Genomic DNA, 26,267 nt, shown 5'->3' with positions numbered 1-26,267 from the left:
TAGATAGCAGAGAACTACAGACTATGTATTGCTCACTGTTACACGGACAGTTGTACTCAATGACTCATGGGAAATGTAGTCTGATGACTGGCAGACATCACCGTTAGTCTGTCATCATAAAAACAATCAGTTATGTCTCGTGTTATCTCAATGGAAGACTTTGACATTTTGGATTTATCGCCTTTTCACCCAGGCATTGTTAGCATTGTTAGCATGTTAGCATTCCATACTGAAACTAGATTTAGTTTAAATGTCAAAGTATTCCTCTATTGGTTAAAACCAGCACATCTTCCCAACTGAACTCTGCTCTTACACAGAAACCTTAAAGCTAGCTCGTGGCATCGTTTCTAGGATTCTGAAGTGTTTTGAAACAAACCACGGTTAATTAAAAATGATGATTAAGGAGGTACATTTGGGACAAAGGCAAAAAACATCATCGGCAAAACAAGGCACTTGGATTTCATTCGAAGAAAAGAAAGCAGGGAGGTGTAATCATGATTTGTGCCACTAGCATCGCCCTTTCTCTTCATTTCATCAACCTGATTATTTCCCCCCACTCTTCTATATGCTCTATATACCAAATCTCTACAAAATATAACTGTACAACTGTATACTGAAAATATCCCTCAGTAAATAAATAAAAGTGTACACGGTATGTAGATGTACATAAATGGGCTCTTCTCTCTACCTTCTGGTGAGTAAACAGAGAAGGGAAGGCAGTGCGATGCCTTCAATTCCCTCCTTATATCTTAGTGGATTTACATTCAGGATTGTGTCAGTGAGGTCCCACCGTGGGGCGGTAGGGCAACCCCTGAACCTATAAAAAAAATAAACCGGGAGCGACAGTCCCAGTCCCGAAACTAGCCAAATATTCCCGTCAAATCCCTGTGTGCTCATTTGTCTCCCATTGTTCTTAAAGCATTCACCAAGCTAGCTAGCCAGCCTGCCCTTTAGCGTGTTAGTGCTAACACCCATTGGTTATACAGAGCAGCAGAGTAGGCTAGCGTGTTAGCATTCCCAGCTAGCGTGTTAGCATTCCCAGCTAGGTCGTTATGTGCCAGGGGGCTGGAGGGTGTAGCAGCAGTGGTGGTGGAGGTGGAGCTCCCTGTGTCTGCTGCTGCTGCGCGGGGGGTAACGTACGGAGGCCGGGGGGTCCGAGGTGTTGGTGGGCAGCCTGGAGGAGGAGGATGAGCGCTGGGCGGTGGAGGAAGAGCGCTCCTGGCTCAGGTTCCTCTTGCGCTCGCGAACTAGCGCCTTCTGGTGGCGCTTCATCCGTTCCAGCTGCTCCTCCGCCGTCATGCGGCCCCGAGGCTGAGCGCCCGACAGCTGCAGGACGTCCGGAGGAGACGACAGGAGCTCCAAGGCACTCTTAGGTCTCTCCTGGTTGGGGGGGGGGAGGAATAACACAGGGAGGGTTGAAACAAGGTCAAAGAGGGAAAGGAGAGAGGGGACGGATGTTTGGTGGGGTTGGTTCAAGAGGAATGGAACAAAATAGATGATATGTGAAGATGAAAAGCAGGCAGGAAGTACAAAGATGGAGGAACAGTGACATAGTTTAGTGAGCAAAGAATGAGAGAAACAGGAAATGGCAATAATGAATGTGACAGATTTAAACAACATAAAATACCGCTGAGAAAGTTTGCTGAATTTGGTTGTTTTGAAGGATACAAGTTATGTCACAGAAGTCCACAGCCTGCATATCAATTGCTACTTTTATCTAAAAAGTATACATTAAAAAGAAAGTCTATGTTGTCTTTGAACAGGCTTATATACTGCACATGTTGATTCATCAAATGCTTTATAGCTAAACTTAACTGTGATTCGTTCATGTCTACTAGTGGTGCTCACCCTTAGAGCGCTAAGTCAGTCAGACCCTTTAAGTGTAACCATGTTCAACACATCTGGCTTATACAGATTGAGATTACTCCCGGTGATCACACATATCTGCAGATGTTCCTCCTGTACTCACCCTGGCTGCAGAGCCCCCAGGACCCCTCCTCAGGGTGACGTAGGACGCGATATAGTTGGACTGGTTCAGGCGAGATGAGGGGCCTGACAGACCTAGTTCATGAAAAACAAGACGGGAAGCAGCACAGCTTAGTTCCGTTTGCCAAGTAAAGACATTATTAAGGTAAAACAATGAAAACACAGCGAGGACATGCTCAATTAAGACCCTCACAAGAGAAGAAAATTGAAATTCCACCAAAGCCAGGTGCAATATCTAGCAATGAAAGTGTAAAATAGTCTGCCCTGTGATCCACCTCAAAATGTTTTGGGTTTAGTCTTGGCCCATCCTACATCCTTCCAACAAGGGCTAGGGTTAACTAGTGCTATAGTCATCCTATTCTTCATAACCTCCTTGGCAGAGGTCATAGTGTAATGGTGATACAATAAAGTGATTATTTGCACTGGTAAAACAAATTCCCTCAACTTAATTTAAATAAAAAGTTTACGAAATGAAATTATTAATTTGGTTTAAAGGTTGTACCAGGATTGAGAATCATTTGAATAACGTTCCAGATTGGTTTAAAATGTATTCTTCTGCTCTTTTACAAAAAAGTACAGAGATAATTTATTGTCAAGATAAGAACTACATTCTTCACTTTTTAACTGATGAATCTTCAGGTCTGAAGAGATTGGATGTCTAATGGAAATATCTGTCATTCTGAACATAAAAACACCCGTTTGTGCATAATCAAAGTTACATCAATTTAATTCAAGCTCACTAACATCTATTCTTCCTATTTCTACGCAGTACAACAAAACCAAGTTTGTTTCCTGGAGAAAAATATGAGAATAACCACATGTGGATCCTATATACCGTACTTTTCGGACTATAAGCCGCAACTTTTCTCCCCTTTTTTTCTGTACAGCTAACGGCCACTAGGGAACCTCCTAAATCTATGGGTTTTACAGGTAAAATTAACCACCTTTAACTCTATGGGCTCTATGACCGGTCCGCGCCCGCCACCTTTAAGCGGCGGGCTCCAGCAGGAAAAGCTGGAGGCCGGAAAAGAGTGAGACAGGTAGCGCGCCAAAGTAAAAGTGGAACCGAGAGACAGAACGAGAGCAAGACAGACGGACAATTTAGCTGCTGCGGCTTATAAGCAGGTGTGCTTTATAGTCCGAAAAGTACGGTACCTACTTTAATTATATTAATAAAAACCCAAAGAATGATGGGCTGGAATGCAAACCATGCTGGGAAGTCAATAGTCATAAAGAAGGTTAATACATTTCACTATTTTTCTGTTTAATGAATTTAACATTTCAGATACCTTTGCCCTGGAAGTACAGGTAGTCCATGTCGGCCCCCGTGCTCAGGGCTGGCAGCTCTGGTTCACTCAGGTACGACCGCATGTCCGTCTGTAACCAGAAAACATTCAACAGGAAGACGGAATGTTAGCTGTTGGTACTAAAACAACTAATTGCATTTGAAACAACAATTAAAAAATCATTCAAACAAGCTTCGTTCTTCATTCTTGCTCAAATGAATAACCCCGTATCACACCTCACGTCTAACTAGCAGGGACCTCCAGTACATTACTTTACTTTCTCTTTAACCAGATTTCACTCTGCTTTCCCCCCTTCATAACCCTGAACAGTTTGCATATAGCTTACTTAAACTTGACATTATTATTATAAACAGCAATTACTTCTTTGCAAATATTATGTGTAATGTATTTACCATGTGGTTATAGTTTATTTAGTAGTAGCTTGTCAGTCTATTATAGTGTTTTCTACCTTATTCTGTATATTTTTATATACTTTTATATTTACTGTTTGTTCATTTTTAACTCATGTGCAATGTCTTTGTTACATGCTGCAGTAACAAAGACAAATCCCAGTTCAGGATCAATACATGATATTTAACTTATCTATCAAAGACACTAGATTGTTAAACACCTGAACCATCTGTTTGCAACTTATATTCCAATTACTGTATATAGACTATTTTTGCACTATTTCTATTACATTCTATTTTATTGTATTTACTTGCACTATTTTATCTGTTTTATTGTGTTGCCCTGTTGGAGGAGCCTGTGACCTAAGATGTTCATGGTCATAACTACACTGTTGCTATGCACACGCGACAATAAAAGCCTTGAAACTTGAAACACTAGTGGGGAGATGAATTGAAGTAACTTAAGGACAGACTACCTCTCCGTTGGCGACGTACTGCCCGCCCTCCCGGTCCCTCTTCCTCTCGTCTGATTGGCGCTTCAGCCCTCGCACCGACATGTGGCGGATGACGGACGCCTCTTTGGGGAGCGGCGGCACCACGGGGGGCGGGTCCTCGCTGTCATAGAGGTGAGGGAGGGGAGGCCTGGGCGGGGCGCTGTCTTCGGCCTGGACACCCACCAGGAGGGAAAAAAAGATTCAGTATTTTAGATCCTGCCATGTGAAAAAACACCAGAAGAAATACAAATAATGTTTTACTTACTCTTCTTCTAGTAATACAAGTAAGTACGATCTTGAAAATGGAATGTATAGAATAAAATAAATACTCATTTGAATAACAAACCAATTTCATTCATTCGATGATGGGGAAAAATGGGCAAGGCATCCAACAGGAATATAGAAATGACGAATAATGTCCTAATTATTAAATTATTGTTCTTTTTCTGATTTGTTATTCCATGTTTGTTTTTGGTTCTAACTCTCATGTTGTTGTGTTACCACATTATTTTCCAAAAAAAGGCAACAAAAATAAATCCAATATGAAGTGAACTCTGTGGTATCTGAGCAGACGGGGGACACTCACCCACTTTGGCACGGTGCTGTGAGGCAGCGTTTGGGAGCGGGCGTTGGGGACGGAGCTGCGAGGCGGAGGCTGGACCTCGGCGCTGAGAGAAGGCACGGAGCGGTCCGACACCGAAGGCACTAGTTTCCTCTCTGGTGAGAAAACAGTCAATCTTTCAGTTTGTGTGAACAGACGGAGGGAGCGAAATACCGTTTCCCACAATCCCAAATACAAAAACATATGCAAATATGTATATAACTATATATACACAGAATCAAAAGACATGTTGGTACATATGCACACATTAAGACCTAAATAAAAGCACAACAATCAATATATACAACAATAACAGTCACTTCAATATCTTTGGGAATGTACATCAGTGCAAGATTGTCCATAGCAGCGTAAAAAGTGTCTGTTAAAGTCCAGTGGGGGCAGGGGGGAGAGGTGGGAGAGAGACATCAAGGTTTTTAACTTTTAAATGTTAGCATATGTATGTATATGTGTACATATGTATGTGTATGTATATATAGAATTGTCTTTATCCTGCAACTGGATGACTAACGGGAGAGCTGTGCTTTCTGCCCTCTCGCTTCTACTCATTTAGTTTGTTTTTCGGGTGTATAAACGGTCTGATTGTTGAAATAGTAGAATAATAACAATGAAATAAAAAGCAGTCCTGAAATGGAGTCACACTCAAAAAGGCGGGGAAAAGTCTGACCACATTTATATTTAAAAGAAGCAGAAACACAGACATGATGACACAGATTATTTATACTTTATTGATCCCCATTTTCGAAAAAGTAGCCACAGCAGCTGTTAATAACCGCGGGGTTGCTATGGTTACTCACCTGGGTTCTGGACAGAGTCGATGGTGATCTTGTAGTTGGCTTTGCTGGCACTCAGCCCCCCCATCACGTCCTCGATCCTCCACAGCTCGCGCTTCATCTCTCCTTTCTCCTGCTGCGAGATGCAAACACACACATTTGATGTTTTTCTTATGCCGCTTCCCTTCAGGGTGTGGTTTCACTTTAACATCAAATAATAGAAAACATTCCCTATAAATGAACTTGTGATTCAGGAATTGTCAGACATTATTAGACCAACAGCTTGTAGAAGACAAGAGGACAAATTCAATACAGATGGTTCAAACTCTACAAATAACCTTTTATGAAACAGATGCTGTAACCAGTGAATCTGCCGTGAGCTGCAGTACCGGGTCTCACCTGAGGGGTGGCACTGTGGTTCATGTGAGCCTGCAGCGCCGTCCTCAGCTGCTCCATGGACCTCTCCAGCCGGTTGTACTCCTCCCAGGCCTGAGCCATCTCCTGCACACACACACAGTCTTAGGTTACATAATATAACATAACATACACACACAAGGTACTCAGTTTGCAAGATTCATGTAGAGCAGGGGTTCTCAAAGTGCGGCCCGCGGGCCAATGGCGGCCCTCGGAAATGTTTCTGGCGGCCCGCGATAGTTAATGTGACACGCTGAAATGCAGGCGTTATATTTTAATCCTCCATGGTTGTATCTAGTAAGAATTAGAATGGAATTTAAGAATGGGAAAACTGCGCCCCCCGGGTTGTCATTCCTAAATTATGAATGACAGCTTGTGGAAAGTTTGCTAGACTACTGGTTGCATGGCAACTAGGCATCTCGCGAGTTGCGGTAATTGGTTAGTACAATAAAGAAAGGATTTGTTTTGGAATTATTTTGTGTTCCGTTTTTTCTTGGGCGGCTCTCAATCCAATATTGGGTACCTAAGTTGGCCCTCACTCATCAAAACTTTGAGAACCCCTGATGTGTAGCAATGACATCGAGTTTTTTTAATTGTATTCACAAACTTAATTGCAGGCATCATTGCGGCTGGGTATCAGTTCTTAACACCAACATATTGATAGTTATAAAATGAGGTACTCTACTGGTATCGGTTACCTATAAGGGACACTTAATCTGTACCAGTAGCTGCATGCATACAAAGAGACACACACTTATTAAACACACTTTTAAATACTATTATGAGACTTACATATCTGTGGTGTTAGAATAGTATCCTTATTAATACTGTGATAGATGTAAACCTTATTCCTACCGACTACACATAGGCTACAGTTTGTTGTGCAAAATTCAAATATTGTCTGGTAAAATATTCAAGAGGCTCGTAGATGCAGCCGCAATAATACATGTGTGCACCCTGCGATGGCGTACACACCGTGGAGAGGCGTGATATTTGGGCCCGGATGGACACCAGGTCCTCCTGCAGCAGCCTCTGCTGGTAGGAGATCTTCTGAGCGTGGGCCGGCTGGTCCTGGTACAGCTCCATCTGCTGGTGGGACACGTCCAGCACGCTCTCCAACTTGTCCTGTTGGGGTGAGGAGTCGTACGGCATGAGGCCAACCACAGCAACTGTACAGTAAGTACTAAATCCTGCTTGCTCTGACAACGCACTTATGATATTCGGAAGAGGACACTTTTTCAACAATGAGGGCAGCATGTTCGTACACTCAATCATAAACTTCCATAAGATCTAATTTTACTTCACTGGAAATGATTAGACTTTCATTCTTGTCTTTAAAGTATATTTATTGTGTTTAATATACTTTTTAGTGGATTCAGCATCCCTCCAAGAACTGATGAGACTGTAGTGTCTTCAGTGTTGTGTCTTTGGAGAGGTCTGGTAATAGTGAATACAATAAATCTAAATATGGAGTCTGAAAAATCAATACCCAAATTGAAATTGGATGTGCACTGCTCTACTATTTAATACCTGAATCTTCCTTTGTTAAAAACAAATCCATTGGAGCTCGATTGACTAAATGTATCCAGCTCATTTAAAAACATTGCTACAAGATACAGAGACAATATAGCAGGCATTCAAACAGTAAGGACAAACAAAAGCAAGATAAACATAATGTTAATAAAGGGATTCAAGATGATGCAATGAACAAAAGACCACATCACGAGTCTGAAAATGTGTGTTTTTAAGAAGACATTTAAACTAAATCACTGATTCTGCGAGCCTTAGCTACTAACTGTTCATACCTTATCTTCCTTCAGAGAGCTGATGGTCGCCTCCAGGTCTTTGAGGATCTTATCCTGCTCACACAGCCGACTCAGCTTCACCTGCAGGGGGAGACACTGAGTGAGCACTGAGCGAGAGAGGGGAGTGTTGTAGAGACTGTCCACACAAAGGTGGGGGTAGGTAAGTTTGAGAAACCGGCTCGAGATACACTTTTTGTTATATTCCATGGAATGCTCTTAGCATCCCGATAGCAATGAATATCTTAAAAAATGTCATCTGTGGAAGCCGTGGCGCTGTAAAAAGCACGACCAATCATCTGAGCCGGCCCGGCTAAAGTAAGGAAGGAGGAGGAGGGGCTCTGCAAGGAACATAGACGTAAGGAAGTGGCAGATTTTCTCCGGTTGTGTATTTTCAAATTCTAGCACACTCGAGCTGGTTTCTTCAAAATTACCCACCCCACCTTTAAAGCACTTCTTTAGTAACTAGCATTAGTGTTCGTCTGTCCGTTGACCTCTGGTAATTAAAAGGTAGGGTCGGTAAGAATGGAAAAACCAGCTCGAGTGCGCTAGAATTTGAAAATACACAACCGGAAAAAATCTGCCCCTTCCTTCAGACTTTCTCACAGAGCCCCTCCTCCAACACACACGAACGCGCACATGACCAATGAGGGCACGAGATAAGTTTGTGCACAGATGGAAGGCTGACAGGCAGGTAGGCCATCCAGTTACTTTAGCCGGCTCAGATGATTGGTCGTGCTTTTTACAGCGCCACGGCTTCCACAGATGAAATATTTTAATGTATTTATTATCAAAGCATTTAATGTATTCATTGCTATCGGGACGTTAAGAGCATTCCATGGAATATAACAAGTGTTTCTGAAGTGAATTACCTACCCCACCTTTAAGTGGCCCATTTACTTAATGACAACTTCACTGTTGATACAGCTGCAGGTGTACAAGAAAGTGTACAAGAAAGTGCTTCTCCGTGTGTTTGAGTATGAAAGTGGAGCGTTTGTAATTTTTACTGCATTAAGGTTTGTAAAACCTTAAAGAGGCCAGATTATGCTCATTGTCAGCTTCATAAGTAGTAGTGCCTCTACTCTGACATGTCTCCATGCTCTGATTGGTTAGCTGGCCGGCTCTGTTGCGATTGGTCAACCGCTTACAGATGTCCCGACCCTTAGCCTATCACGTAACTTTGGGATTTTAGCCTTTGCAGAGCATTTACATGCACTAAAACCTTTCAGGAAGGGCGAACAAAGCATGATAGGGCCTCTTGAACACGCACGGTCCCGTTGCTGCGCTGGTCACGTTCAGGTGTAATTACTGTGGTTTAGCTTATTAGACAAAGTGTGTGCGACCCACCCGACTCTTTTAATTAAAGTGTCGAGGGGCTCTGAGCCCGTTAATTAATCCTCCGTTAAACAAGGCGAACGTCCAGGCGCAGGTTGGATCATGTCCTCCTCTCACGGTGTACTGTTGTAACTGAACAGCTTGATGTGGACAAAGTGCTTCTCCGTGTACACAGCTAGTTGTTGTATTGCATCATATCAATTATTAATCCTGTTGTTTTCTCCACGGCGATGTCGTGGTTGGATCCGATCAAATATTCATCTCAGACATCGCTCTCATAAATTGTTTAAACAGCAGAGTATGCAGGGAATGTATTGGATCATCAAACTGAAGTAGTTAGCGTTCACCCTTTAACACTCTGTCAGCGGATTGCCCCTTGAAGCCAGGAGTATTCGTTCATCACGTATTTCCATGCTTTTTCCATAACACCCTTATTTAGTTTAGCCTTAATTCCCCTCAACTTTCTCCTGACTGAACCGCGGCAGTCAGTACCTCCCCTCTAAACAAACAAAAATGGAATGTTACCGAAATATAGTTTGTTATTTTATTGATAGCTTATGCATGGACATGCTTAACCCTCCTGTTGTCTTCGTCCCCCCCCCTTACTTTGGTGTTCATCGTCAAATTTGACCGGTCCTGTTTTAACTGCTATGACATTAACACAAAGAACATTAATCACCACCACATTTAATTTAACACCCTTCCAACTGTACATATTGTATCAGAGTACTGGTACACATGAAACACTGCAGTGAATATACAAAGAACAGACACTGAACATGTATTGCGTGTGCGCGGTGTGATCCATGTGGGGGGATGGGCACATAAGAGTGTGTGTGTGTGTGTGTGTGTGTGTGTGTGTGTGTGTGTGTGTGTGTGTGTGTGTGTGTGTGTGTGTGTGTGTGTGTTTTATCTGATCCGGATGGTTACTAATTCCTTTTCTTTCTGGGACCATGGGTGTTACAAAGTTCACTAAATCATCCAGAATCCAATGAAAGTGTTGATCAGCAATTGTTCAAAAGTCACCTGTGAAGGATATCATGAAGCCTGAATGCAATCGAATGTAAAACAAAAAAGTTGTGATTGATGAAAGTAGTAAATCGGTCAGATTTGACACGAAGACAACAGGAGGGTTAAACCGTGTGTGAATATTGCATCAAAGTACAAACAGTAATTAAAATGCTTGATCAATTTGTTAGACATTTTCATTTAAAGGTGGGGTAGGTAAGTTTGAGAAACCGGCTCGAGATCGCTAGAATTTGAAAATACACAACCGGAGAAAATCTGCCACTTCCTTACAGAGCCCCGCCTCCAACACACACGAACGCGCACATGACCAATGAGGGCACGAGATAAGTGTGTGCCCCGATGGAAGGCTGACAGGCAGGTAGGCCATCCAATCCGTTTAGCCGGGCCGGCTAAACGGATTGGTTGTACTTTTTACAGTATTACGGCTTCTACAGATGACATTTTTTTATGGATTTTTTGTCAAAGCACTTCAGATATTCATTGCTATCGGGATGTTAAGAGCATTCCATGGAATATAACAGAAAGTGTATCTCGAGCCGGTTTCTGAAACTTACCTACCCCACCTTTAAGTAAGTCAAGCTTATATTGAGAAAAGATTACAAAGAAGTGTTCTTTTAAACTTCAAGTGAATATTGCATCAAACTTAATCTGTTTGATATATCTGTAAGAGTGTTTCATTCAAGTATGTAGAGTATGATTTGATTATTGTTGAGAAAATATATAAAACAATAATAAAAAAAAAGATGGACAATGGCTTCACTTTCCACCACATTTCAATGTATTGAATATTCTTTAAATATCTAATAGAAAAACAACCAGGACCCAAATGGAAGAACATTTGAACGCGTCATAAATGAAAGACCCCTGTGTTACTCACATCCACGTCACTTTCTGCAACCTTGACAGGTTTCCCTGCCTCCTTCGGACCTCCAGCTACCTAGAAATTGTAACAAAAAGCATTTCAAGATGTGAGTTGTACGGGCAAAGAAAGCGTCTGAACCGTGGAACAATGGCGCTGAAATAAAGGAGATCCAGAACACAGAGACAGGCTACAAACTACAGTATCACGAAGCTGGGACACGTTCTCTCTGCCTCGTGTGTGACAGTATGAGTGAGTTTTGGCACAATGGCTATGGTCACTTTGAAGCCCTGCACACTTTGACGTATCCATAACACCTCTATACAGTTTATTGTGGCCACTTCATACAAAAGAGGACAGGAAAGTAGTTGTTTAAGATAGTCTAAGGTCAGTTGCTCCCTTTACGTGTTGGCTACTTAAAGTTCTAGAATAACCTCCTGAAAAACTACAAAACATTAATCTACAGCACATGTGAAAGTCAACTGTTAAAAGCTTTTGTTAGTGCTTGTAAATCATTAGTTTAGGTCTACACAGTGGCGCTCTGTGTTGGTGTCGTGCAGCGTTTCAGAGACGATGGTAGAAGCAGCTGGCTTTTCAACCACCGGGCCACAGCCACAACACATGCACTGCCGAGCCATCCCATGCCCACTTTTCAACAGCATCGTCTACATCACCACATGGGAGGGGGGGGGGGGGGGGGGGGACAGGTCAAAGGTCACGTGGATATAAGACGTTGGATGCCATTCAAGCCATGAATGCGGTGCTGAAAGCAATGGGATGGTCTTTCTAGGACAAAGACACTCTATACACCTGTACACTAAATACTGGAGGGACATGCACAAGCATACACACACACACCCGATTCCAAACCATCTAACAACCAATTTCCACTCCGTTTGCGCGTTCGTTTGGAGGGTCGCCACATTTAGTGCCGTTTCAAACCAACTAGTGGGAAGGGGGAGTTATTAAACTGCCCAACAGGAAGTTATTATTCACCTGTCAATCAGGAAGTTATTAAACTGGCCAACAGGAAGTTATTATTCACCTGTCAATCAGGAAGTTATTAAACTGGCCAACAGGAAGTTATTATTCACCTGTCAATCAGGAAGTTATTAAACCATCCAACAGGAAGTGACTGACACTGTTGGTAGAGTTAGCCTGCTTCGTAAGTGTAAGTGTTTTGTCACTATATTTGAAATGACTAGGTTAGCCAGGTTAGCTAACAGCCGATCTAAAATAATATCGGAAGAAATCAAGCGATCAAATTGTTAAAATAAGTCAATAATACGTTTTAGGTCATTTGTAACTGCAGTGACAGTTGACCAAAGTTATTGTCTGAGAGATTCAGATTTTAAACCATTGTTATGAAGTTATGATCTTTCTTGTTTCTGCCGGAGCGCGGGGAGTTTGTTCTGAAGCTTCCCGCTGTATTTCCACCCTCCACCTCAAAGAAGGAGCCTCATTTAACTGAGAACGTGACTACGGGCGGAGATCCTCCATCAAGGAGTGGCAGGGCGATGGGGTTTGTTTGGAACTGGGCCACACAGTCACAGCCACACGACATTCAGCATTGTTTCTGCTTGAACAGCACTGGATACAGACACTCACACACACGTACAGCTTACGTTCATTAGAGGCCTGAGAGGCCCAGCAGTGTAGTGCAGTAGTAAACTGTGAACTGCGAGGATCAGGGGCTCTAGAGCTCTGATCTGGGAGTCAAAATCACAAAGACACAGAGCCGCAGTCACAAAAGGGCGGCTGCTTTAGTGAGCAGTCAGAAGTCTACTGGGAATCTCTTTATTCGTGGCAAGAGTGTGGTCATCAGTAATAAGTTATAGGTCAGTAATAAGTGTGTTAGTTTGAGCTGAAGACATTTCAAATTAGACAAGGCACAGAACAAATAGATAACCGGAAGTAAAGCAGAAGATAAACTAGATGTTTAACAGCGGATATCCAATGTATTCATCTCCAAACCTCACCTTCAGGTCCAGGTACTCCAAGTCCTTCTTGAGCTGCATGTAGGTGTCATCACTCTAAAAGGTGACAAACATGAGAGAGGGAATTATTGATGTGTGTCAACAGGTCTTAGGAATCTGCGGATGTTGAGTATGAGGTGTGGATTTCTGTCATGTGTCCGTGCCAACATGCATCACAACGTACAGGGAAAATGCCTTCATATATATCCAGAGATGCTAATATGCTACAGAAAACAAACACACCAGCACAGACCGGATCCATCAGAAGCAGCAGATATTAAAACAATTCAGATTCAGTTCAGCTCACATCACAAAAGCAAACACAAGATTCACGAATCGGAAGACCAAACGGCGCAACACATCCACGGCCAGAGCATGGGATGTCTTTGTGGACGTCAACAAGTTAGCAGCACAACATGCCTGTGGACATTTTTCACGAGAAGCACGACATGGAAACGGACCGGCCAAGAACAGCACACGGACAAAAAAAGAAACCAGATAAACCATGCCCGACGTCACCACACTGAAGAACTGGAGCTGTGGGGAGAGGTTGCCACTGATATACTGAGACTTGGCTATTGATGCGGCTGCTAGTTATATTGAAGGTTAATTTCACATTTAGACTGGGGGACTGTGTTCTGGACAAACAGTGTCTATATGCAGATAGAGCAGATGCCAGTGGTTTCAGAATAAAAGGACCATTGTGTTAGGACACCTTTGATTGGTATGCTAAATATAAAATATTACATAGAATTTGTATACATAGCTTATACAGTATTATAAAAGCATTGTGTTTAAAGAAATAGTCGAGCGGTTGATTTCAGCTGATCCATAGGTGGTGGTGTAGTAGTATCCATACATCTAGGAAATAATTTTTCTTTTTATCCTATAAAAATATGGTACTTTGGGGGGTAATGGGACATTTAATTTGTTAGGGAATCCTCAAAGGTATTAAAATCCCTCCATCTGATCAGATATTTTCATCCAGACTCAAGTGTTGGACGGACGGACTGACGAACAGACCACTTACCAACAAAGAGACGCATGTTTACGTTTCTAGGAATATGTTTAAAATTCAAAGTGAAAATTATATGAGCTCTGGGCTCGCGTACAACTCAGTGGTTAGAGCTGATGGCCCACGTAGTTTGAATACATTTTTACGTGTGTCATCCCCACTATCTCCGCCTTTCAACACTGTCACTTATCTAAAGGGATAAACCGGCTCAACATTTGAGTTTTACATGATATACGCTCTACGTATGAAATAAACATAGAAACCTCCTATAGTAGATCTGAATGAATGTGCGATAATATGTTTGGTGGCAACCTCTACCAGTAAAATGAAGGGCAGGCATGCTACATGGGGGGGGGGCGCACACCTGAGTGTTGAAAAGACTCAGGGGACACAGGTCATGTCCGAGGTTGGACACAGGAGAGGGGCCGGAGCTGAGGAGGGGGCTGGGGCTGGTGCTAGTGGTGGAAGCAGTGAGAAAGTGGTTGTGGAGGAGGGGCTCTGAGGGGCCGTTGATCCGCTGCAGCTGGGAGACCGCGTGATGACGGGCGGCGGCCATCTTGGCCTGATGGCGGCGCAGCTGAATGAGGAGCAGCGTGAGCTCCTCCGGCTGCCAGGCAACATCAATCACACAAAACCATGGTTACTTACTGTAACCCTAGGGCTAAAAAGTACAGATCGAGCCCTTTACTGGAGTCTTTGGGTAATACACTTCGCCAGTCAAAAGGTACAGAATCACCCACTGAAACGTAGCCGGCCAATCAGGATGATTCTACGTAACTGCTTATCGAACTAGGATTACAATATGTAACCATTGTAGTAACTTACACAGGCTCTGCCATCTACTGGGTTGAACCAGACAACTAAAAAACGCATGAAGTCGGGTAGGTTCGTCCTGATTGGTCGGCTATGTTTATTTATGCAAATTCAGTGGACGAATACGTAATTGGTGAACACCCAAAGAGTCCAGTAGAGGGCGGAGCCTGTGTGAGTTAGAACTGAGCATACCGAGCTACAGAGAAACATCTATTTTCCTAAGAAGTAGCCGTGCATTCAAAGCACGACTCACTACTAAAGGTGGATTAATGCAGTTGAAACAAAATGCCAAACTCACAAAAACAAATTGTAGATGTCAGGCAATGTCTTCCAAATGTTTAGCTACAGACAACTAGCCCATGCCGACAAAGGGCTAATCAATATTTGGTCAATATCTGTTAACATTTTGTCGTAGCGGAGAATAAATGCTCTTCTTGTGACTGATTTCTTGTGAGAAACACATTTCTAGACACTGGAGGTAATCTTCCAGAAGGAATAGCACCTCACTTCCAAAACAGCCTCTTCTTTAGCTTTTAAGCATTAAGGTTTCTGCTCGAATGTTCAAACACTGAAATATTAATTACACACCTAATGTAATGTGTGTTTAAATATTAATAAGCATATGTTATGTTTCTAATGGCAAGACGTACCGTTTTGCCATGAAGGCTGGGAGCGCTGACGGTGTGTGTGATGTAGCCGGATGGAGGCATTGACCGTCTCTCAATAGTAGAAGCCTGACGACACACAGACAACACAGTTTGCACAATACACACATAGGAGAAAATTACACAACGGACAATGTGTGCTATAGAAATAGCACTTTAAAGACATACAACATAATAGAATCTGTTATCACACGATATTACAGTTCTGCCCAAGGCTGGAACGACTCTTTTAGAGGATGCAATATCTCACATGGCCTTGATAACAAAACACCGTTTTATCTCTGGGCAACATTGGGGTTGTGAGAGAGTGGGCCTACATTTGCATATTTGTGTGTTTTTTCACAACCGAGTTGCCAATTTTTTCAGTTTGCATAAATGAGACAAATGTATTACACAGTATATATATATATTCAATACAGTATGAAGTATATTACATATATGAATAATTGTTTAAAAAGGCTAATTTTCAGGTTCATATTGTATGTAGTGTCTCTACTTTAAAGAGTCCTCTCCTGCTGATGTTCAGGTGTATATCAGTATGTAGTGTCTCTACTTTAAAGAGTCCTCTCCTGCTGATGTTCAGGTGTATATCAGGATGTAGTGTCTCTACTTTAAAGAGTCCTCTCCTGCTGATGTTCAGGTGTATATCAGGATGTAGTGTCTCTACTTTAAAGAGTCCTCTCCTGCTGATGTTCAGGTGTATATCAGTATGTAGTGTCTCTACTTTAAAGAGTCCTCTCCTGCTGATGTTCAGGTGTATATCAGTATGTAGTGTCTCTACTTTAAAGAGTCCTCTCCTGCTGATGTTCAGGTGTATATCAGTGTGTAGTGTCTCTACTTTAAAGAGTCCTCTCCTGCTGATGTCCAGGTGTATATCAGTATGTAGTGTCTCTACTTTAAAGAGTCCTCTCCTGCTGATGTTCAGGTGTATATCAGGATGTAGTGTCTCTACTTTAAAGAGTCCTCTCCCTCTGATGTTCAGGTGTATATCAGTATGTAGTGTCTCTACTTTAAAGAGTCCTCTCCCGCTGATGTTCAGGTGTATATCAGTATGTAGTGTCTCTACTTTAAAGAGTCCTCTCCTGCTGATGTTCAGGTGTATATCAGGATGTAGTGTCTCTACTTTAAAGAGTCCTCTCCCTCTGATGTTCAGGTGTATATCAGTATGTAGTGTCTCTACTTTAAAGAGTCCTCTCCCGCTGATGTTCAGGTGTATATCAGTATGTAGTGTCTCTACTTTAAAGAGTCCTCTCCTGCTGATGTTCAGGTGTATATCAGGATGTAGTGTCTCTACTTTAAAGAGTCCTCTCCCTCTGATGTTCAGGTGTATATCAGTATGTAGTGTCTCTACTTTAAAGAGTCCTCTCCCACTGATGTTCAGGTGTATATCAGTATGTAGTGTCTCTACTTTAAAGAGTCCTCTCCTGCTGATGTTCAGGTGTATATCAGTATCTAGTGTCTCTACTTTAAAGAGTCCTCTCCTGCTGATGTTCAGGTGTATATCAGTATGTAGTGTCTCTACTTTAAAGAGTCCTCTCCTGCTGATGTTCAGGTGTATATCAGTATGTAGTGTCTCTACTTTAAAGAGTCCTCTCCCGCTGATGTTCAGGTGTATATCAGTATGTAGTGTCTCTACTTTAAAGAGTCCTCTCCTGCTGATGTTCAGGTGTATATCAGTATGTAGTGTCTCTACTTTAAAGAGTTCTCTCCTGCTGATGTTCAGGTGTCTATCAGTATGTAGTGTCTCTACTTTAAAGAGTCCTCTCCTGCTGATGTTCAGGTGTATATCAGTATGTAGTGTCTGTACTTTAAAGAGTCCTCTCCTGCTGATGTTCAGGTGTATATCAGTATGTAGTGTCTCTACTTTAAAGAGTCCTCTCCTGCTGATGTTCAGGTGTATATCAGTATGTAGTGTATCTACTTTAAAGAGTCCTCCCTTGCTGATGTTCAGGTGTATATCAGTATGTAGTGTCTCTACTTTAAAGAGTCCTCTCCTGCTGATGTTCAGGTGTATATCAGTATGTAGTGTCTCTACATGTCTCCATGCTCTAATGTTCAAAAAGCTCTTTATTTCTCTCATACTGCCTGTGCTGCAGCACCTCTTTTCACCCTCTGTCTGAAACCAGAGCCCAGTCTGCTCTGATTGGTTAGCTGGCCGGCTCTGTTGTGATTGGTCAACCAATTACAGAAATCCCGCCCCTTAGCCTATCATGAGCACTGTGTTTGAGCGCTAGCCAATAGAAGCCCAAGTGTTACAAAGAGATGTCACTATGTTATGGAAGTAACAAAAGAGTCTATTGGAGGCGTTTCAGGCACACTACCGGGAAGGGAAAAGCCCAAAGTAGATGATAGGGCCTCTTTAATATAGTTTACTGACTTTTTGACTGAGTGCTGATACAGTTGATGTAGTTTAACAGACTGAGAGCCTTAAGGGCACGTCTGCCATTGTGCCCCGAGGCACTGAAACAATTATAATGTTCAGTGGAGCAAACTTCCAACATCCTCCCCACGCTGTCACGATGACTGACACTGTTCTGGATGGGAAACTATTTCCTTTGACATTGTGCTCTTGACAAGTGGGGGAATGAAATAAACATTAATGGTTCATTCTCTGGAGGAGGACAAACAGGCAGGATCGATTTCTTTCAATCCATGTCTGCTGCAATGCAGTGAAAATAAGCTGCTGTCAGCCATACTAGGGATGCCAGTGATTATTCGATTATTCGAATATTCGTCACAGTCTCCATAATCGAATATTATTATATTATATTATATGTTTTTATTATTTATGTATTTTTTTTTTTTCTGTCTTAGTTACAACCAAAATGTAGACTAATGCTAATAATAGTAATAGTATTAATAATTATAAATGGCAATTGGGGGGGGGGTCGGTCGAATAATCGATTATTATTCGCCAGGGCTGCCGAATAATCGATATTGATCATGGTCAGTTTCTGGCAACCCTAACCCATTATCTAATATGTCTAATCAACATTATCTACACATGCTGCAATTAAAACCAATCCTTTATTCAACACATCCTGCCTTCTGTTTTCTTGAATCATTACTTGCTTAAATACTCCGGGGACACTTGACCAATTATCAGTTGATTGATCGCTGTGGAGAAAGACATTTGGGTTCATTGCATATTAAGTTGCCTCGAGTGTGACGCTAGCTTTTCTGCCTGTCGTTGGTTTATTCCCTTGAATTAGAACCGTCAAATTGTTCCTATCAAGTCTTAACTCTGTATTCCTACACTTCACTATGGACATTTAGTAAAACGAAAAATGAAATGTATTGCATTCAGAGAAAGCTTGCCTCTTTTGTTCATTTTTTATTATTTTTTCCCTTTCTTGTCCCTTCGGTATGAAGCATCAAACATCATGAGTGGAAAGTAAAACAAAAAACTGAACCTCTGTGATGCTTACTGAGAGTTTTACAGTTATCTACACAAGATATTGAAGTGACTGTTATTTTGTATATATTGATTGTTGTGCTTTTATTTATGTCTTAATGTGTACATATTTTAAATAAGACATATTTTTATATATATTTGTATTTTTTGTATTGGGGATTGTGGGAAACGGTATTTTGATCTCTCCGTCTGTACACACAAACTGAAAGATTGACAATAAAGTTGACATGATTTGATATGTATGTGATGACTACTTCCGTTCTTGCAAGGATTAATGAATACATGTATCCTGATTATTGAAGCTCAAGCCGGTGACAAGTGATATTTTCCTAATAGTTATCTTCACATGTTGTTTGCTTCAACATTATTTTACCTTGAGCATCTGAGACTTGCTCCTGCGGGGGGACACAGCGAAGGGGCCGTCCACCACCGACCGTTCCCCCGCCGGTCTGACCGTCACGCGCCCAGCCGGAGTGTGTGGTCTGCGTGTGGGCGACAGGGTTCTGCTGGAGCCAGGTGGAGGTCCGGGTGGAGGGATATCTGCAGCTGTGGGGGGTACCGAGACGCAGCGGGGGGGGCCTTCAGACCTGGGTGCTTGAGGCACGGTGGATGGAGGTCGGGGGCCGAATGGGTAGTCGGGGGCCGGGGTGTAGAGCGGTGCCGTGGGGCTGCCGTGCCGGTACTGGTGCCGCTGCTGCCACTCGTACAGCTGCCACACGGTGCCGGGCCCCGGGTTGGACCCCATGTTGGGTCCCGCGTCGGGGGCCAGGCGGAAGTGGCTGAGGCGGTCCTGGGCGTACTTGTACTCTCCGAGCCGGGCGGGCGTGGGGCTCTGGCGGGGGGTCTTTGGCAGCGTCTGGTACGTGTCTGTGGTGGTGAACTTGTGCTGGGTCGGTGGTGTGCGACGAGGGAGGGTGTTCTCTCTGGAGGGGGGGCTGAGGAGAGGAGAAGCAAACACCAGAGGTTATTTTTATGTACCAAATGAACCATCCGGACTAAAACCACCAGACTCAGGGACAGTTTCATCCCACAGGCCATAAGACTGTTAAACACCTGAACTTCTTAAAGAACATCCATAACATTCATCTGTTTGCAACTTATATATATCAATATTCAAATTACTTGTATATAGGCTATTCTGCACTATTTCTATTATATTCTATTTTATTTACTTGCACTATTATCTGTTTTATTGTGTTGCACAAACAATAAATGATAAGTTGAATTTTCAAGACATAAGGCGGTGCCCCACCCTTTGTGATCAGCCTTCTGCACTTTGACCCACTGCTCCACCTGCTCCAGAGTGCTCCTCCTGTGCAGCAGCCTGTGAGAGTCAGCCGGCGCCCGCTGGTACGTCCCCGCTGCGATCCCATTGGGCTCCAGGATGGGGCTGGGCGTGGACACCAGGCCGTTCCTGGTGCAAACGCTGGAGGGCAGGGTGGAGGCGGCTCGAGACGGGGCCCGGGACGGCACCCTGGAGACAGGCGCTGAGGCCGAGACGTGGTCCAGCTGTGGGAGGGCGGAGGGCGCGGGGTTGGAGGGGAGGGAGGTGTGCGTGTCCATCTCCAGGGCGGTGCTTCCTATGGGGTGCTCCAGCGTGGTGGAGGCAGGAGAGTACTTGTGGAGGCTGCAGCACTCCTCTGAGGCCCGGTGGATGGGCTCCAGCAGAACCTCGTGGACCACGGGTCTGTCAGGGTCCTGATGGAGGGTCACGTGGTTCGTCTGCGGGACCGCCTGCTGCTGCAACATGTCAAACGTCTCCAGCTTATCAGACGTTCTGTGAAGAGAAGTGATATCAAGGCCTGGGTGAATGTTAGCCCATAGCAGGACATGTGATACTTTGTAGGATATGTGATAGATATATTATGTTTCTGTCCCTTTAGTAGGGTGGGGAACCTTTTTCCTCTCAAGGGCCATTTACATGTTTTCAACTTCCCCCGAGGGCCGTACAAATTATTGACCGCTGCTTAAAAATACTAAAATCACAGCCCATTCATTTGGCCTTTCTTTCATGCTGTGCAAAGAAAAAGCAACCTCTTCATCCAGATATCTTACCATGACTCGCGCATGTATGCACGTGCACGGTTGTGGCATGACCACCACAACAGAAAGATATTGGACACAACATGTGTGCAAATGTAGTTCCCTATCCATGTGGACATGATTTAAGTGTGGGGGGGTCTGAAAAGATTTATTTTTAAAAGCATCAATCTGGTGCACCTTGAGAGCAACATTAGGAGATCTATGGAAACATCTCTCAACACAACTGTAAGAAGATTTTATTTTTATTTATGGATATTTTACAAATCACTCCCCTTTCAAACTGTATTCTTGTTTATTAATAACAACTTTTTTTTACTGTCATATAATATTTTATACCCGTTTACTTTATTCTCTTGTTTTTTTAGAACTATAATGATCATATAAAGATGTGCCTGACTGGTTGTAGAAAAAGCTTCTCATATGTGTTAGCATAGCTAGCTAACCAGATGCTAATAACAACAAAGTTATTGACTGTATGATCCGTGTGACAGATGAACAGATCGCCACTGGGCTTTCAACTAAAGACACAGCAACGCACAAACTGCGGCATGTGTACGGCTCCTTATGGGTTCTGCAATTTTTGGAAGTGCCGGAGCGACGTTCCGGTGCTCTCGGGCATAACTGCACCCCAAAGGAGACATATACCACGTGATGACACGTTAGGCTCGTGTTATGTTCAAGGACCCTGACCGTGGCCAGGAAAAACAGGCACTCGCTTGTTTAATTTGTTTGCGGTCTAGATTTCTTAAATTTTTTTCTTTTTTGCGTGCGTTTATAAATGACCTCGAGGGCCGTACCAAATGGTCTCGCGGGCCGTATGCTTTAGTAGATAGGTCATTTATTAAACATGTATATGCACATTGTAAAAAGTAGCCAAATTCCAGTCAATAGTAAGTAAGTGGTTTACAAACTCCCAAAGTGAAGCTGTCTCTAGAGAGAATTCTACTTTATTCTGTATATTTTAAAGTGTGTATGCTCAGATACTCTTCTGAATATATGTATTTTCTAATGGGAAAATACATATATTTGCTAAATGTTTATTTTATTCTACTTGTATTTGTATGTATGATGCTGCTGTGACAAAACAATTTCCCAACTTGGGATAAATAAAGTCTATCTATCATATCTATGTTTTTTGTACGTGGAAGACGTGCCGTTTCTGTAACACTGTCTCAGAAATATGTTTTTCTTCACATTTGTTTGTTAATGGTGTTTTGTATTTGCACATTAACCAAACAGTGTTTAGTGAGTTGTTGTGTTTGTTTAGTTTTGGCAGGTAATTTGCTCCATATAACTAAGCCTCAAACCTCTCAAAGTGCTCTTTTACTGGATAAGAACCAATTCTGTTTTATTGGATCCCTTCCCTGATACTCTATGGACGTCTTGTTCCACCATTTCAGAGTGTGAGTCTTTTATCTCCTGTGCCGAACTCAATTTGAACTAAATGACTGTCACATAAAAGGGAAACTTTTAGGCCCATCCCGAACTTTAAGGACAGGGTTCAATTCACCAGACGGATCACTTTAAAGCAGGGCGTTTGACAAGTGAAGCCTTGGAACCACAGCTCAAGTTTAAAACCCCCCGTGACAGAAAGCTAGAGAAACAGCCAGGTCTCTGAAATTCAATGACCTACACAATATTTTAGAAAATTAATTCAACGGCGGCTGGCTTGCTCCCTTGTCAGAAAAGTGAAGATATTTAGTATACAAGAGCCCTATATAATGACTCATTCGATTGTGTTAAATGAGCCATCCTAGGCCCTGTCCGTCAGTTGAAAAATAGCGTGTTGCTTGCAGTGTATGAATCATTTATTATGTATTTGCACATTGTAAAAAGTAGCCAAACTCTTGAACAACAAGTGTGAAATCCCAGTCAATAGTAATCAAACTGTTGTACTTTGTTCAATAGGAAAGCATGGGGTGAAAAAGTGGTTTAAAAACTCCCAAAGTGAAGCGGTCTCTAGAAAGGTTTTCCTTTCTGTCATTCATTCACAACGACTGTAGTCTTGTGGGATTTCCCCTCCTAGAAAACTAAAAACTGAGCGGTACGAGACGAGGCTGCCAGAGAATGATGGGACGTATTTTAACTGAGCAGCCTGCCCCATAAACACATAAATAATACAGAGAGAGAGAGAGAGAGCGGCGGCCTGCTAAAAAAACAGCATTTCACAACATCAGAAGATAATCTTTGAAAGTGAGCAAACATGTTTGCTTACTTGCTACCCCTTTCCCTCAACCTGTCCCAAGGGAGTCCATGTACGTTAGTCTAGCTGCTATAGGCTTAGACTGTCGGGGACACCTTGCTTCTTCCTTCTGTCTGTCTGTACCTGTGTTCTCTCATGTTCCGAATAACCCAGGTTCCCCCACATTTCTTTTTGGTGTCTATCTACGCCGGGATCCTGAGTCGAGGCTGATCCTGTTGCTGTGGTCCTGAGTCTTGGATCCTGAGTCCTGGATCCTCTATCCTGTGTCCTGGATCCTCTATCCTGAGTCCTGGATCCTCTATCCTGAGTCCTGGATCCTCTATCCTGAGTCCTGGATCCTCTATCCTGAGTCCTGGATCCTCTATCCTGAGTCCTGGATCCTGAGTCGTGGCTGATCCTGAGTCATGGATCCTCTATCCTGAGTCCTGGATCCTCTATCCTGAGTCCTGGATCCTCTATCCTGAGTTCTGGAACCTCTATCCTGAGTCCTGGATCCTGAGTCCTGGATCCTCTATCCTGAGTCCTGGATCCTGAGTCCTGGATCCTGAGTCGTGGCTGAACCTGTCTCTGCGGTGCTGCCTCGGGTCTCGTCATGCTGCTTCCCTGATGGCTCCCACAGGATTGTAGCTGACATCCTCGTGGATTCATCTTCTTATTACAGACGCATGCATTTCCTAACATTCGGTCTATATGCTGTAAAATGTATTATCTCTTCGATTCACACACGGCATCTATTGCACGTCTGTCCGTCCTGGGAGAGGGATCCCTCCTCTGTTGCTCTCCCTGAGGTTTCTCCATGTTCCCTTTAAACTGTGGATTTTCACCGGAAGTTTCTCCTTGTACGATGTGAGGGTCTAAGGACAGAGGGTCTAAGGATAGAGGGTCTAAGGACAGAGGGTCTAAGGATAGAGGGTCTAAGGACAGAGGGTGTCGTGTTGTCATACTGATATTCTGTACACTGACACAAATGTAACATTTGTGATATTGGGCAATATAAATAAACATTGATTGATTGATTAATTGACATGTAAAATAAAAAAATAAAAAGTGCTCATGAGTATTGCTTCAGGACTGATAAGAGATTTGGTTAACGGTAAACAACAGAGTGGCATGTTTTTCCAGATATCATTTATATAGGCAATAGAGATAAACAAATAGCAAGTCTCTCTTTGAAGTATGCATGTATAGGATATACTGTAGCTATTGGATAAAGTATATTAAAGGGGACCTATTATGCACATGTTCAGGTTCATACTGGTATGTTGTGCCTCTAGTCTACTGTGACATGTTTCCATGCTTTAATGTTCAAAATGGGAGACTCGCTCTGGGGGGAACATTCGGATTTAAGCTTTTGCAGACCATTTACATGCACACAAACTTATATAACACTAATATAATAAAGGGCCCCTTTAAGATACAAAGTGTGTGTGTGATTTGTAATATGTTTTTGTTATTTTGTGTATCCATTTGTTTCAGGTAGGCCTGATGAGCAGTTATTTCAACTATTACCCCAATTAGGGACAGGGCATAAATACATTTTATATCTCAATAAACAATCATGTATATGTATATTTTAAGTAACCTAAAGGAATACAAACACTGGCAACAAACACAAGGGGGAGCTCATGGTGCAAGGTGGAGGAACACAAAATATCTAGCGCTGGAAAACAGTAGTTATTATTGAAGTGTTAAGTGGCTGAATGTACTCAGAGCCTGAATGCACCGAGGATGTGTGTGAGAGGTGCACAGTGTGTGTGTGTGTGTGTGCGTGCGTGCGTGCGTGTGTGTGTGTGTGTGTGTGTGTGTGTACCTGATGAGCGTGTTGCTGCTGTTCTGCATCAGCGTGGCCTGGTTCATGGCCCTCAGCCAGGTGTTCATGTCCTCCTGGGTGTCCGCGCTGAAGTAATACGTCCGCATCCCCGTGTGCTCCGCCTGCGAGCCAATCACAGAGCTCTGCATGTGAATGTACGAGCGCATACCAGTGTGGCTAGCCTATAGGGAGAGAGGAGAGGCAGGGTGAGTGGCAGGGTCACAGAAGTCAGCTGTGGACAAAGAGACAGGTGAGATGTCATGCTGTCCAACCAGAGACACAACATCAAGGGCCACACGAGCATCGACCGACACATAGAGGCAATGACGGAAACCACACGATAGAAATACAGAGACAAAAAACGCCAGCCATTTACGACCAACAAAGCCACGACGTTTGCTCGATGAGAGGAAAGACACTCTGGTGCGATGGAGAATGTGAGGGTCAGGAAAAGTAAGGCTGTTCACAAACCTGTGTTTCCCGCTGCGATAATAGTTTAGACTCAACACATGTAAAAAAGGTCAAATAGAAGTAACCCTCGTCATGAATGATTGCTCTTTGTTTCAATGGTATATGTCATAAAGAAAGACATACGTCACAGAAGCATGGGATGAAAGGTAGCTCTGAAGAGACGCAGTGTGAAACGTGACCAGACGCCATGACGGGGTAATTGTACTGTGATTTAAGTGCTGAGCTCATATTCATAAGATTGATGTGTCTTTGTATGCACATTAAAAAGGGCTATTAGTGCTACATCTAATAACTGTTGTTGGTGTGGACATAATGAAAGATTTGCAGAATAATTTAAAGCAGAGCAAACACTAAATAATAATATAGGTTAAAGAATATAGACGGTCGTCTGTGAGCCTCTAGAGCAGGGGTGTCAAACTCAATTTCACCACGGGACACATCAGCATTATGGTTGCACTCAAAGGGCCGGTTGTAACTTTAAGACTATATAAAAATACATATATAAATATATCATATATATAAAATAATGTTATTGCCTCTGCATTGGATTATTATCGGACAGGGTAATAACTTCATAATTAACTACGTCTGAAAGCAGAAGTCTAGGGCAAATAATTGCAAGTCTCTTCAGTGAGCATGTCACAAAATGATTTAAAAATAAAAAAAAGTGAAATCTTGAAATAAAAGTCTAATTCTGAGAAAAAAAGTCAAATGACAGATGCATTGTGGGACATGTAGTTTGTGTGCTTCTGTAAATCAGCCTGTAACCGTTCTTTGCAAGCTCTTGTGGGGCCGCATAAAATGAAGTCGCGGGCCGAATGTGGCCCCCGGGCCTTGAGTTTGACACCC

The 26,267-nt window shown here is 42.9% G+C and overlaps 1 protein-coding gene across 4 annotated transcripts in view; it reads right to left on the bottom strand.

The window, feature by feature from the left end:
• Positions 1 to 26,267, bottom strand: part of plekha7a (pleckstrin homology domain containing, family A member 7a) — a 177,604-nt gene that overhangs the window by 9,782 nt on the left and 141,555 nt on the right. For all 4 annotated transcript variants that reach the window (XM_034084272.2, XM_034084274.2, XM_034084275.2 and 1 more), the window contains 15 exons: positions 24,948 to 25,129; positions 20,144 to 20,668; positions 19,265 to 19,826; positions 15,462 to 15,545; positions 12,987 to 13,040; positions 11,026 to 11,085; positions 7,788 to 7,868; positions 6,958 to 7,107; positions 5,968 to 6,069; positions 5,593 to 5,704; positions 4,763 to 4,893; positions 4,159 to 4,347; positions 3,276 to 3,363; positions 1,970 to 2,061; positions 1,141 to 1,380 (listed from right to left, as the gene is read on the bottom strand). In XM_034084272.2, coding sequence (XP_033940163.1) covers positions 1,141 to 1,380; positions 1,970 to 2,061; positions 3,276 to 3,363; positions 4,159 to 4,347; positions 4,763 to 4,893; positions 5,593 to 5,704; positions 5,968 to 6,069; positions 6,958 to 7,107; positions 7,788 to 7,868; positions 11,026 to 11,085; positions 12,987 to 13,040; positions 15,462 to 15,545; positions 19,265 to 19,826; positions 20,144 to 20,668; positions 24,948 to 25,129 — 2,652 coding nt within the window. The remainder of the gene's footprint in view (positions 1 to 1,140; positions 1,381 to 1,969; positions 2,062 to 3,275; positions 3,364 to 4,158; positions 4,348 to 4,762; positions 4,894 to 5,592; positions 5,705 to 5,967; positions 6,070 to 6,957; positions 7,108 to 7,787; positions 7,869 to 11,025; positions 11,086 to 12,986; positions 13,041 to 15,461; positions 15,546 to 19,264; positions 19,827 to 20,143; positions 20,669 to 24,947; positions 25,130 to 26,267) is intronic.

The sequence above is a fragment of the Pseudochaenichthys georgianus genome, chromosome 6 (assembly GCF_902827115.2).
Source record: "Pseudochaenichthys georgianus chromosome 6, fPseGeo1.2, whole genome shotgun sequence".
In the NCBI taxonomy this organism is placed as follows: domain Eukaryota; kingdom Metazoa; phylum Chordata; class Actinopteri; order Perciformes; family Channichthyidae; genus Pseudochaenichthys; species Pseudochaenichthys georgianus.
This window is presented reverse-complemented; position numbering and strand designations above follow the sequence as displayed.